At 40.2% G+C, this 13937-nt stretch overlaps 1 protein-coding gene across 1 annotated transcript in view; it reads right to left on the bottom strand.

Annotated features, from left to right (window-relative positions):
* LAMC1 (laminin subunit gamma 1) overlaps nucleotides 1-13937 on the bottom strand; it is a gene marked incomplete in the record, with an annotated part of 2174645 nt that overhangs the window by 24192 nt on the left and 2136516 nt on the right. Inside the window, 1 exon segment of the mRNA XM_044085382.1 lies at nucleotides 7636-7735. Coding sequence (XP_043941317.1) covers nucleotides 7636-7735 — 100 coding nt within the window.

Genomic DNA, 13937 nt, shown 5'->3' on the forward strand with positions numbered 1-13937 from the left:
AAGGAGTTCTATTTATATATAACATACATAATGAGTTTGATAGGTTATTTAAGATACTTATTTATATTTATGTTTTATATAGGCAATGAATGTTTGGTTGTCATTTTTTACATATCATTATGTTTCTTATATTATATTATGCAATGTAATAGAAATGTTATAGAAAAAATATGACGAATATGTCTTTAAAATTGACAAGATGTTTGGCGCCAAAAAGGCTTTAAAATGGATCATTTAATTAATGTAAGTCACAAAGGAAGCGGAGTACAGCAGAAGTAAGAACAAAACTCCAAATTTAATTCCAAGAATGTGTACTTATAACATACGGATGAGCGCTTTCACCATTACAGCTTCTTCAGATCCTTGTATAAAAGTCACAGTAGACCTCCCCTTATATAAGCAGCTCAATTAATCAATTAAAACAATTTAAACAATTAAAAGCAATGCTGGAGAATTTAAAGAACTCTCCCATATATAAACATGTTAATGTAAGTAAGACAAAAATACATAAAACTTGCATAGTGACCTAAAACATGTAAATAAACATTCTGATAAGTTAATATTGATAAAATACATAATCAAGGACATATACAAATAAATGATAGTTCATTTTATGTGCCTGCATCGTCTCAGCTTAGGTTTTATAGAAACTCTATCATTCAACCCATGCCCCCTATCAGCTTTCAAACGAATGATCCAGTCAGTCTCCTTAGATTCAGTAAGATTCATAGTATTACCACGGAACTACAGCGTTTGCTTGCTGAGCAGTGGATTTTACTTTATTTTTTATTCGGATCATTTAATTCGTTTAATTGATTCTGAGGATGTCCACGATACAGTGGATGAAAGCGCTTAATCTTTTCTTGGATTAACACTGCTGGACTTGTTTTTATAGTGTGGTTTGGACTGTTTTATATCGCTGTGTCGAATAAAGAGGAGTATTATAGCTTCGCTGGTTACAGGCTTGTTCTTCTTGGAATATTTTGTTTTGGGCTGTAGAAGTTGACATAGCCCTAGTGAAATGTGTTCTGATCCCCTGTGGGGCAGGTTTCCCATGATGTTTACAGCAGAAATCGATGCAGTGTGCTATCGATGTGGAAATGGTTTTCCCTCTGCCCCTGTAACAAAACTGACTAGCAGCTGGTCAGATTTTCAGAAAGGTTTAGTCCTGCCCAGATAGAACCTAAGCTGCCTGTGCACGTCCAGGGAGTGCAGGATCCTTTCCCCTGTATTCAGAGGCTTAGGGGAAAAGGTTGGCAAATGAAAGGATTGGTTTAAAGCCACACTAGCTACCACCTTTGGCATAAATGATGGGTTAGTCCTGAGGGAAACCTGTCCACATGAAAGATAATGAAGGGTTCCACGGCCATAAGGGACTGCAATTCAGACACTCTTCTTGCTGAAGTGATGGCTACTAGTAAAGCTGTTTTCCAGGAGAGGAATTTTAACTCTGCTGAAGCAGCAGGTTCAAAGGGTGGAAGCGTGAGTTTTTCCAATGCAAGGTTAAGGTCCCAGACTGGAGTGGGATTCTCTCCTGGGGGGTGTTAAATTATTTGGCTCCTCTCAAGAACTGTTTGACTAGAGGATGAGAGAAAAGGGGTGGCTCAGTATTACAATGAGCTGAGATGGCAGAGGCAGGAATCTTAATTGAAGAGAAGGACAGGCCTTTGTGGAACACTTCTGTTAAGTAATCTAGTATATGAGGTAAGCTGGGCACATATGTGTCCATTCCTTGAGAATGGCTCCAAAAACAGTATCTTTTCCACTTTTCTGAATAGGATTTTCTAGTAGTAGGCCTTTTTGCCTCCAGAATGACATCCAGCACCTGTTTACTGAGGGTTCAGAGGATGAATCGGGCTGCTAGGTTCAGGGTTTGTAACTGAGGATGAAAAATCTGGACCTTCTGCTGGGACAGCACGGAGGGGGTCTGAGGTAGGTGCTAAGGTGGCAGTATTGTCAGACTGCGCAAAGATGGGTACCAGTGCTGGCATGGCCAATCTGGTGCAATTAGGAGTGTCCTTGGCTTGTCCTGTTTGATCTTTAGTAGAACCTTCAAGAAGAGGGGCAGAGGGGGAAAGGCATTGACTGAGAGGTTTTTCTATGTAAAGGACACAGCATCCACTTTCCATGCTTGGCTGTGGGGAGTTCTGGTGCAATATTTGCTCAATTGAAAGTTCTGAGGGGAAGCAAAGAGGTCCACCTCTGGTGCCCCCCACCTGTGGATCAACAGCTTGACTGATTTTGGTTCCTGTTTCCACTCGTGCGGGTCCATTAGATTTCTGTTTATGTCATCTGCCAGTGAATTTAGTTCGCCTGGCAGGAATTGAGCTTGCAGGTGCACCTGGTTGCTCAAGGTTGTATCCCACAGAGCCATGGCTAACCTGCAGAGTGGGTAGGAAAGGGTTCCCCCCCCCTGCTTGTTTATTTATCACATAACAGTGGTGCTGTCTGTCTTTATCAATAGCTGCCCTGGAAGAATAAGGAGTTTGAAGGCTGTCAGAGCATTCTGTACAGCTAACATTTCTTTTTGATTGATATGCAGGTACATTTGCTTTGGGCTCCATTTGCCTTGAATACCTTGTCCTGCCATGTGCGCCCCCCAGGCATAGCCTGATGCATCTGTTGTTAGGGTTTGGGCAGCAGGGGGTAGGGTGAAAGGGAGTCCTTTGTTGTGGTAGCAGGCCTCTGCCCACCAAAGAAACTCTGCCCTTAGGCAAGGAATGATAGGAATCATTGCTTCCAGATCCTGAGAAAGTTGACACCAGAGACTTTTTAAGTACCACTGAAGTTTCCTCATATGCAGTCTTGCATAAGGAATTAGTAGAATGCAAGAGGCCATGAACTATAGGGCTTGCAGTATTTTTCTTGCAGATAGCTTGGTTTTGGTGGCCAGTAGACTGAAGTAGTTTGTCAAATACACTTGTTTTTCTGGAGTGAGGAATGCCATCTGGGAAGTTGTGTTCAAGCTTGCTCCCAAGAATACAATCTGTTGGCTGGGTACCTGATTTGATTTCTTTTTGTTGATGGTGTACCCCAGTCAAGTTAGAGAAGTCTCTTTACAAATGTCAGGTGCTGGAGAAGCAATTCCTGACTGTCCGCCTGAATCAGGCAATCATGCAAGTATGTGTAAATTTGAATTTTTCTCTGCCTGCAATATGCAATGGGTGGAGATAGGCATTTTATGAATAACCTGGGTGCAGTAGATAAGCCAAAGAGAAGTGTAGAGAACTGATAATGCATAGAGTAGAGCCTGCTCTGAAATGTAGGTATTTCTTGTAAGATTCCCTTATGGGGATGTGTAGATAAGCTTCTTTTAAGTCTAGGGTGGCTAGCCAGGAGTCCTTGGCTAGCATAGGAAGCAGCTGCTGGGCAGTAAGCATCTTGAACCATGGAACCACCAAGACGGGGTTGAGAATAGGCAGATCCAGGATAGGGCGCCAATAGTTTTCTTTCCTGGGTACCCAAAACAGTCTGGAGTAAAAACCTTGTCCCCTATGCTCTGCTGGGATAGGTCGAATAGCCTTGACACTGAGAAGAGAAAATACTTGCTTTTGGTCCCCTGCCCACTGGTTTTGGGGGGTCTGGCCATCCGCTTGAGGTTGGCAGTGAGTGGAAGTAGAATCTGTATCCCTGGGATACAATGTTCAAGACCCATTTGTCCTCGATGATGTACTCAGTTATTTGCATGTAGGGCAAGTTTTCCTCCTAAGGGTGCAAGTACTTGGGCAAGGCTTGGAAGAAATAAGGATAAGTCATTGTGAGATTTTACCATAGGATGCTGGCTTACTACTCCCTGTTTTAATAGTGGGAGCACTCCATTGCTTAGATCTGTGCATACCCTGACATTGCAATTGTGGTGGTATGCTGCCCCTGGGTTAGGACTTAGAAGGTCTGGGAGGGACTGGAAAGGACCACTTTTTAGAAGGCCAATGCCTACTGAATCTAGGTGGCTGTACCTGTAGGAAATACTTAACAGTCTGCGTAGATTTAGCTTTTTCCTACATCGTTTTGAGGAATTCTTCTGCTTTATTGACAAACAGGCGTACTTGATTTAGTGGTGCATCTAGTAATTTTGCTTTGACATAGTCTGGCAAGATATGTTCCTTAAGCCAAGCATGCCTTCTAAAAATAGACCCAGTGACAGCAGCCCTGCAAGATGCTTCTAAGGCATCAAAACCACATTGCAAGGTATGTTTTCCAACTTGGTTAGCAGAATGCATTAACTCTTGTAAATGTTTATGTTCTGCACAATCAGGAATCAACCTCATTTTCTGTTTAATTAGCTCCATAATATGTTGCTGATACTTTAGTGGCAATTTAAAGCCCTGATGGCCAGAGTAGCAGAGGTCTATATCTTCTTACCCATCTGTCTAAAGCCCTAGAGAACCTGTCCGAAGGGGTAGGGCTTTTGGCCTATTGTAGCCTTAATGCCTTTAGGTCCCTGGGAAATGGTCTCTGGATCTGCAGTAGGATTCTTAAAGAGAAACTTGTGGGAGTCAGGTATTCTGTAGTACCTGTCAGGTTTCCTGGCCGTTGGAGGCAAGGTATCAGGGGTAAGGCTGGATTCCAAGAAGACATCATCTACAATCTCCAGAACAGGGGGTATAGCTAGAGGCCTGTGCTGAGGCAAGTCTAAACATTCTATGAGTCTATTTTTGGACTGTGGGCAGTCCTGGCATTCCCAGCAGAAATGCTCTCTTAAAGTATGCAAGGTTTCACCAAAAGAAAAGTCTTCTGGAGGGGAGGCAGAGGGAATGGAATCCTCTGCATCGGAATCCTCATAGGTAGATAAGGGAATGTCCTGGTAATCAGAGGGATCAGAGACATCAGGCTCACGGTTTGTAGAATCAGAAGGAAAATCAATCCTTTGTCTTATAGAGGGGGAAGGCTGGCTTCCCCTAATTAAAGCTATAAGGTCTTCAGCCATTCTAAAGCATTTGTTTCTGTGGCATGGAAGCTAGAGCATGCGCGTTGATCGTCGGTTTTCTAGGCGAAGTGCGAACTCTGGGCCTGAGAAACTCGGTAGTTTTAGTAAAAAACGAACATGTCGGTTTAATATGAACATGAGAAGGTTGGAATACACTCTCAGAAGCTGGTGCCTGCACAGCAGCTCCGGACCCATCCAAGGTAGAGACATCTGCAGGTTCCATAGTCGAAGAAGCAACTCGCGGTATACCGAACTCCAAAAGGGTCTCAGCAGAGGCCTGTGAATTTGTAGAAGCGGGTATCAGGGGCTGCGAAGGTGCCTCACTGAGTACCGGCCTATGTGGTCTGTCTTTATCCTTATGGTTTTTCAGAAAATAGGTAGCCGGATGGCTTATCGAAGACATTTCGGAATAAGGAGAACGAAAGCAAAAGAATTTAGAGACAAAAATAACCTGACGACGAATAGTTCGGGTGTTGAACAAGGCACAGAACTGACAGCGAGGAACATCGTGGTCTGGGCCTAAACAGATGTCGCAGTAAGAATGAAAATCTCTGTGAGGCATTTGCTTTCCACAGACAAGACAATTATTAACTTTTTCTGACATCGGTTAGAACAAGAAAAAAGGATCCCCAATGGGGTACTTATCTTTTAGAAGACTTCAGGTCTGAAACTCGAAAAACGAAAATTTCAGGAGGCAGCTGACCGGCACTTGCAAACTGCTTCTGCTTCGGACACTGCATGGCAAGAAAGACTGATGTAATGGCGTTAGCTGCATGTTTTACACCCATGATGTCCTAACGTCATGGAAGGAGCAACAGCATCCGACGCAGAAATCCCAAGACTCTGGTATTCAGGCTGACTGAGGGCTACCTGCAGGCAGATAACCCAAATGTGATGACTGCAACAGTGAAACATGTAGAACATCGAGAGCTGCAGTCATTACATTTTGGCATGAAAGGGTCAGATAATGGAATATCAAAAATCAAAACAGTGCTACTTTTTATGACTTGGGGAACAAAGATTACTTATAGAACAGACAAAGAAAAGGAAGCTTCACTGACTAAAACAAAATAAAATCAAACAATGGTGCTACACTATGGCATACATGTTCAATAGATATGGAAAGTTTTTAACTGACAGTTACTACAGTCAATGAGGTGCATCTTCTATAAGTTCAGTTATTAGCCCTGGAGATTTAGCCTAAATCCTACCCTAGGGAGTGAAACAGCATACAGATTTACATACTGAAGAGTATTTTTGTTAATGAGGCATATTTTACTAGATGATATCAGGTAATGAGTACCCATTTCAAGACATATATAGTTACTATAGCATATTATGTAAAGACATGAGTAGCACATCATTTTGAGGAGCCTGCCTTTAGAAATAAAGCTATAAATGGAAGATTTTCCATTTACATAATCACTTTCCATACCACTCCAATTTTTCACATTAGTTATAAAAATTAGAAATTGAACAACAAACAGTAAAATCTTCTTTAAAATCACTAGATTACACTTGTAAGGAATAGACAAATGAAATTAACGCATCAGGAAATGAAGGTTATAATGGTTTAAAATCCACTTTTTTATTACAGAAAGTGAGTGCTTCTGTCCCTCTGACTGGGAACGTCATCAGAATAGAAATATAAACTAATACAAAAAACCTCACATTTTACAGAACCCCTCAAGCCCTACTATTGAATAACTTTTTTTTATTTATTGCTGTTTGGTAATTAATTAGTTATCTAACAATTAACCAACGGTAGGGCTTGACTCGTCTTATGAAATGTGAGATTTTATTTGTATCATTTTATGTTTGTATTCTGATGAAGTCCCCATTAAAGAAGAGGGACAGAAAACAGGAGGCTGTGGCAAAACTGCAGCATACGTCTCCAAGGACTAGCTAGCTATTTTGGCATCAAGGATTGTTCTCCTATCTGATGCTGCCTCCCAACACACACACAGCTCTTGCTCTACAATGCTTAAGTTATAAAAAGAAACAACTCATTCTTTTAGTTTGAGCTATAGCAAGCAGTTTCTGCCACACGCAGAATGCTAACCACACCATGTGTGACCACAAATGCAATACCAGCATTAACTTCTGAATACTGTTAATGCACTTAAGACAGACTGAGATCTGCCAATCATGCTCCTAACACTTTGTGCCCAGGGCGGCTGACCCCTTCGCCCCATCCTAGCTATACTACTTACTGATCTGCCTAGCAGTTTCTGACATAAGTTTAAAGCTATATATTGTTAATGAGTTTCATACTGTAATCCTGGTTCTTTTCTCAGGTCCTCTCTCAGAACGGTGTAAACAAATCTCTTAGCTACAGAATGCTCATGGGTTACCCATTGAGAACCACTAAAGTTTAGTAGGCTAAACCAGTTGAGAAATAAAAAAAACTGTATGTTTACAATGCCTTAAATTTTCATGAACTGAAGACAGAACTCAAAGTCATTGTGGAGTTGCGTGCTGGTCCATACAGCATAATGTAAACCCACCTAGTACTCCCTGCAACACATTATGTAAAACAAAGCTACAGGAAGTGTTACTCTGTAAAACAGGTACAGCCATAAAAAGCATGTCACTTCAGATGGAAGCTAAGCTGATCATGTCCAATTCTGATTTTATAATTTGCAAGCAAAACTTTACAGGCACACTACTAAAATAAAAGATATACACATGTATGACACAGTACATACCAAGCTGTGTAAGCAACTCGTTCATCATTTCAAGAACACTGGCAACGGAGGTCTTGGCCTTCCTTGCATTGTCTTCTGCTGCCTGAGCTGAAGCTGAAGCCTATTTTCAATAAGAAAATGCAGTCAATAATTCAACAGAATTACTAGATTAAAAAAAACTACAAAATCAGTCACTTAAATCTCTTACTGCATACTTTCTTGCAAAGGTCAAGGTACAAGCCTCATACTTAACTCTCACCAAGGGTAGTAAGGTATGGACAATGAGATATTGGGGATGAATACAGCTTGTGGAAGAGATTTCTAAAGGAAGGTGATATGAACTGAAGAGGTGTCGTCTCGCTACTAACTTTTGGAGGTGGAAGAGATTAACCTTCAAGAGGGTAACTAGAACATAACGACCAACACATCATACCTCTCTCAACTGTCCTTGATTTTGCCTTATGTTTTGCCATGTCCTTGCAAATTTTTTGATTTTCTGGTAAATCTCTGAGGACTACAGTCAAGTCAGTAGTGCTACATATTGATTAGAAAATGCATGTTGATTAAAAAAAACTGTTGTTCTTAAGAGGAATACAAAACAAATGCCCCTGATTTTGGGCCTTTGATCCTCATAATTTCTAGTATTGTCCAGAATTCTTGAACAACACAGTATAGTGTAGTGTAGAATAGTGGATTACATGACAAAATGTTAATTTATAAATTAAGGGATAAATTAGAGGGTGGGCTTCAAAATTAAAAGTGTTTTTCACTCTGTATATGCAAGGAACAGGCACTGTACTCTGAAAAAATACACAATTAATATTTTTTGTATTAATATGTATACATACGCACACACAAACCCACACATATACATGCACACACATATATATAACAAACACACAGTCATTTGCTTTGCTAGTCTCATACAACATGCTCCCATCCATTGCTCGCTACTGAGTGTTCACAGGAGTACAGGCTAGTAAAAAGAACATGAAAGGCATAAGGTAATGGTGACATGACTTTTTCTATTTTACCACACACAGTAGTTTCCACCCATTCCCGGGGTATGACATTATGAATATCAATGCTGGAAGCCTTAAAAGTGGTTCCACTTAAATCACAGCACTATTTATGTAAATCAGCAGCTCTACCAAAACCTTCTCAGCTGCAGCTTATAGCACCAGTTCTCTGTACTCCCCTAAAGGCAAGTCAGACATTGATCCCCTAGTACAAGACAGGACACCAACTAAACATGGGTCACCAAATGTCATGCCATTGGGCTAACTTCAAATTTTCAAGTGATTTTAAAACACAACTTTTCATGTGCAGCACACCATTTCTGCAATCAATGCAAAAGAATTCCTGAAATAAGTGCGGCCCTGAGAGACTTGCACCAGCAGGACACACACTACACATAATTTTGTCATTAATTTTCTTTGCAGTTAGTCTTAATGTATTAATGTTTTACAGCAAAAACAGACAATAGAATGTGTGCTCTGCCATTCCTGGAAAAACTTTCATAAAGCTCCAAAGGTGGCCTAGTGCTTTTTTTGAAACAATAAATGGTCAAAAAGAGGAAAAACATCATCAGCTGCAAGAATCCTTCTTTCACACAAGTGTTATAAAATAGTTTGCTTCAACAACAGACCTCTGAGAAGGTGGCGATTTCAAACAGAAAAATAAAAACATACTCAAACAGTGCTTAATTCCAAACCACATTGTACAATGTGAAGACTGACAGCAAAATGCCACGTGTCTACAGGCAGTAAGCATAAACAAACAAGTTGTGCACAGGTTTTAGGTAAATGGTTTTTCATAACTACTGGGGGAACTCAACTTTCTGTACTCTTACAGTATTATCTTAACATAAAAGAAAACTGCAACAGACACTCTTACACAGCCTGAAGGACGCATACACTGGTTTTATGGTACTTTCTTACTTTTTTGTAAAAATCACTTTTGGATATCCTAACTCCATCTGAACACCCAAAAAAACACAGAATCAGGATGGTTTGACACATCCGAGAATTAGGATACCATTCTTCCCAAAACAGCTGAATTCAAATGACAATTTCAGGTCTAACTTCAGTCCCCTCTTCGGATCAGAACAAATACATGTCTGGAATAAAGGTAGGGAATACCAAAAGCATCATGACTGCATGCCAGTAAGATAATGCTAGCACAAACAGGGTACTGCTAAAACTTTCCTACCCAATTATATACAAATTGGGAACAACTCACTCAAATATTAGATGTTGCCATGTTAACATTTTAAAAGTGGTCGTTATCCTAAACAGACACTGGGTTTCCTAACCTGCATCAACAGACCAGAAAAACAGTACAAGCAAAATGCCGGGAGGACTTCAAAGAAAAAGATCTCAGCAGGAATGGGGTAAAGGATATACAGACAACATACAGTTCTAATACATTTGTAACACAGCCATATGAATAATGTTGATATTCATGGGTGACATACGATTATTCACAAAATTCCAGCTAGCTGTGCTGGCAGTACCTCTTTTTGTCACAGCCCAAGCAACACAAATTTGGTCATCTGTTTAGGTGCTGATGTTGCAGGTAGGCTGCCACGATGGTGCATCATTTAGCGTTGTTGCCTCACAGCAACAGGTTCTCCGGAGTTCGATTCTCAGCTGGGGTGCCTTCTATAAGGAGTCTGCATGTGGTCGTGTGGGTGTCCTCCAGATGCTCTGGTTTCCCTCCACATTCCAAAGACATGCAATAGGTGGACTGGATACTCTAAATTGGCCGTAGCTGCAAATGTGTGCGCGAGTGAATGGTATGGATGAACTACCACAGCAGGGCTAGCCACCTGGTGGTGTAAACCTTGGCTTGAGATAACTGCTACTGTTTGAAGTGACACCCCAACCCCATGTGCAAAATGGGAAAAAGGGACAGAGGATGGATGGGTTGTGCAAGCAGGGGAGGATGGGCATACTCATTCTGGGGGGGTTGGAATGTGTGGCCAGGGGCTCATGCAAATTGGTTAATCTCCGTAGTAGAGACCACGAAAACCACCACGCATTGCCTCATGAAAGCTGGCAGTAAGGGGTGATGTAGCACTAATGCCCAGTATCCCACACACAGGTTGTCAGTGGGTGGGTGTATAGAGGGTAGTACTTGAGGACAAAAACTTGAATTATCCCCTAATGGCTACCCTTACAATAGCGATGAAGCAATGAATGTATCCCTGTATCTGGAGGGGCCTGATGATCAGCAAGAAATGGGGAGGGGGGTAAAATGTATTAAAATTTGATTATCTGTTTAGGTGCTCCACTGCTGCACCTATTTTTCTGTTCAATGTTCAATTTAATTTCTTAAACAAACTGAAAAAGTCTTTCATTTGAGGTCCTCATGGAATTTCTTGCAATATAAATTACGGTCATGCACCCCATTCCCATACCATTTAGCCAATACCTTTTTCAAAGTAATCTAGTGAAGACAGAGTCCAGTCAGCACAGCAGACTATAACACAGTCACTTTATTAAAACAACAAACAAAATAAAAACTGAAAGTAAGCTCTTTCACACCCATGTGCGTCATCAGATCTGTTTAACTAAGCAACATTTAAATACATTGTAGCAGACTTCAACGAGGCTGGCCCCTTGATCTCAGAACAGGATTTAAAGGTACAGTGCCATTAAACATCTGTAGTGATCTTCTTGTAACTCTAAATCCATTTGGTTTCTATGCACTCAGTTCCTGTTCTGATGTCACCACCTCTAACACCCAGAAGACAAAAAAAAAGAGTGGAATCTTTTGCTAAAACATGCTTGGCTAGCACATTCCTAGAATACCATTGTTATGTTCACGTATCCAGTCTTTTAATGCCCTATTAGTCTTCCCTACATACTATTAGCCAGTTTACAAGTAGCAATGTATACAAGATCTGGACTCTTGGAGTCTGCATAAAGTTAAAATAATAAATATGACAAACTGAAACATTCTCATAACTGCTAATACAATTAATATACTTACACATGTTACAAGACCTACTGGGAAAAGTCCATTTCCTATCTGAAGTTACATGTGTCTTACTGGTAAGAGGTTTGTAGCATAAAAACCTTTTCAAAGACTGGTTGTTCTTGATGAAACACCTAGTTTGCGCTTCAAGAAGTCACATAAACTTCTCATCAGTGGTGAGAATGTGCCAGTTTCTTTTAACCATATCACAGACTAAACTGACATAATTCGAGCAAGTCAAGCAAAGTCTGATTTTGTTATCCAAATTTGATGTAGAATGCACGTCTTCACTCCTAAGAGAAATACGGTCTGGCAGAATCTCTACTATGACTAAGTACCTCATTCTGTGCCATATCTCTCTCTTTCTCGATGTAACCTCTTGAAAGAAATTCTTCCTTCTGCATTTGCAAAGGATTCTAACATAACATTTTTTCTAAACACCTTTACTGAATTATCAGTTGTGACAGAGGCAATTTTACATTTATACAAACCTAATCAAACTGTATTAACAAATTAACAAATATACTTCACATATATTGCTATACATCATTTAACCTAAACAGCATTACATAAATTATTCAATTCCTGCCTCTTTTTTTTTTTTAACTAGAAATATCGTTATTAAACCACAACTTATGACATAAGCAAGCATACATTTATATAAATGAAAACAAACCACACCAACACAATCTCAGTTGCAAGCATTTTACATCACAAACAATACTGATACACTCCCAGCTGCAAACATTATACGTCACTTATAATCTAACCAATAATTTTCAGTCAAATATTAATAGTGCATATTTTAAGTCTTGCCTTCTTTTAAACCTCATTCCTCCCCTGTATGTATTGCTCCCACAATTCCTATTTTTCCTATATAGCTTGCTCCTACCCTATTCTAAAGATCTCAATTCATGTTGTTTTACCTCTGTTACTATATTCACTACTTCTAATATAGCTGGTTCAGATTTTGATTTCTGTTTTCTAGTAATTGTTTTTTTGGTAGCCACCATAATTAGGTTCCCTATTAGAAGGCTGAAGATGCATCCTTTCAAATGCGTCTTGATCTAACTCAAAAGCCTGAAACGGCAAAATATCAAAGATGCTTTTAAGCGAATTCTTTCCCTGGGAAAGAATTCGCTTGGCCGCTTCGTTACTTTGCCATTTTCAGCACTGTAGTGCGGTCTCAGAGTTGGTATAATTAAGTAGGGGGATGTGGGGGATGCAGCCCCCCCCCCACTTAATGTAATGTTTCAAGTGTTTTATTTATTTATTTATTTTGTTGGAACAGCAATTTTTTTTCCCTAGGAAAAAAATTGCTGCTCTGGCAGTTCGAAATTGTAAGCTTTCATTATATAGGGTCGATTAACCACCGTTCGCTTTTTTAAGCATTCGGTGATCTAATATAGAACCCATAATTACATACAGCAAGGCCTTACCATGGCTAGGCAATTTCGATTCTGTATCTTAGCTCAGAAAAAAGCATCAATCTGCCCATCCAGCATCTGCAACAGCGCATCCTGTAGGGAATCCTTAAAGTTGGCCAACCCAACACGCTCCCAGAAAATATGTTCCCAATTACCTCTTTCTTCCCAGTCACTCCTCCAACATTTGCTATCTAACTGAGAAAAAATTCTCTGGAGTCTGCTTGAGTTATATAAATATCTATGTAAACATTTCCAAGCAAAAATCCTAAATCTTCTAAATTTTGTTGCATACTTGGGAAACATACATATATCCTCCCACTGTTTTCTTTGTGAATTGCTTATCCAATCTCTCTTCCCAATCCTTTCTAACCTTCTCTGATTGATTCATATAGTTAGCATGAAATATTTTATATGCTCTACTAATTATTCCTTTTTTAATGGCAGCTTCTGTTCTAGATTCTACTAAAAACTTCACCAGCGCTGGTCTTTCATTTAGGATCCCCTATTTCTTTCTCTTTGCCTATACTCATATCAATCCTTCATAGGGAAGGCAACTTTTAACCTGCAGTCAAAATATATTTTTGGCCTCTTCCCATTCTAGTACTTTTCTCCTCTAGTTATTTGCTCCCAATACCTTGGTTCCTTTGCCTGTTTCCTCCAATACATTCCAGCCCCCTCTTGCCTATTGTCTATATCCCTAAGTGCAATCATCCCTATTGGCAGAATCTCGTTTCTCGTGTTGGCTTAGTTCTTAGAATACTTTTTGTTACTTTATGGATACAGTATTTTGTATGATCGCTATGGTGCAGCGGTTAACATTGTCGCCTCACAGCAAGAGGTTCTCCCGTTGATTTTCGGCTGGACCGCCTTCTGTGTGGAGTTTGCATGCCCTCCCCATGGTCAAATGACGCCTAA

This window comes from Protopterus annectens, chromosome 10.part0 (assembly GCF_019279795.1).
Source record: "Protopterus annectens isolate FY-2018-M chromosome 10.part0, PAN1.0, whole genome shotgun sequence".
In the NCBI taxonomy this organism is placed as follows: Eukaryota; Metazoa; Chordata; order Ceratodontiformes; family Protopteridae; genus Protopterus; species Protopterus annectens.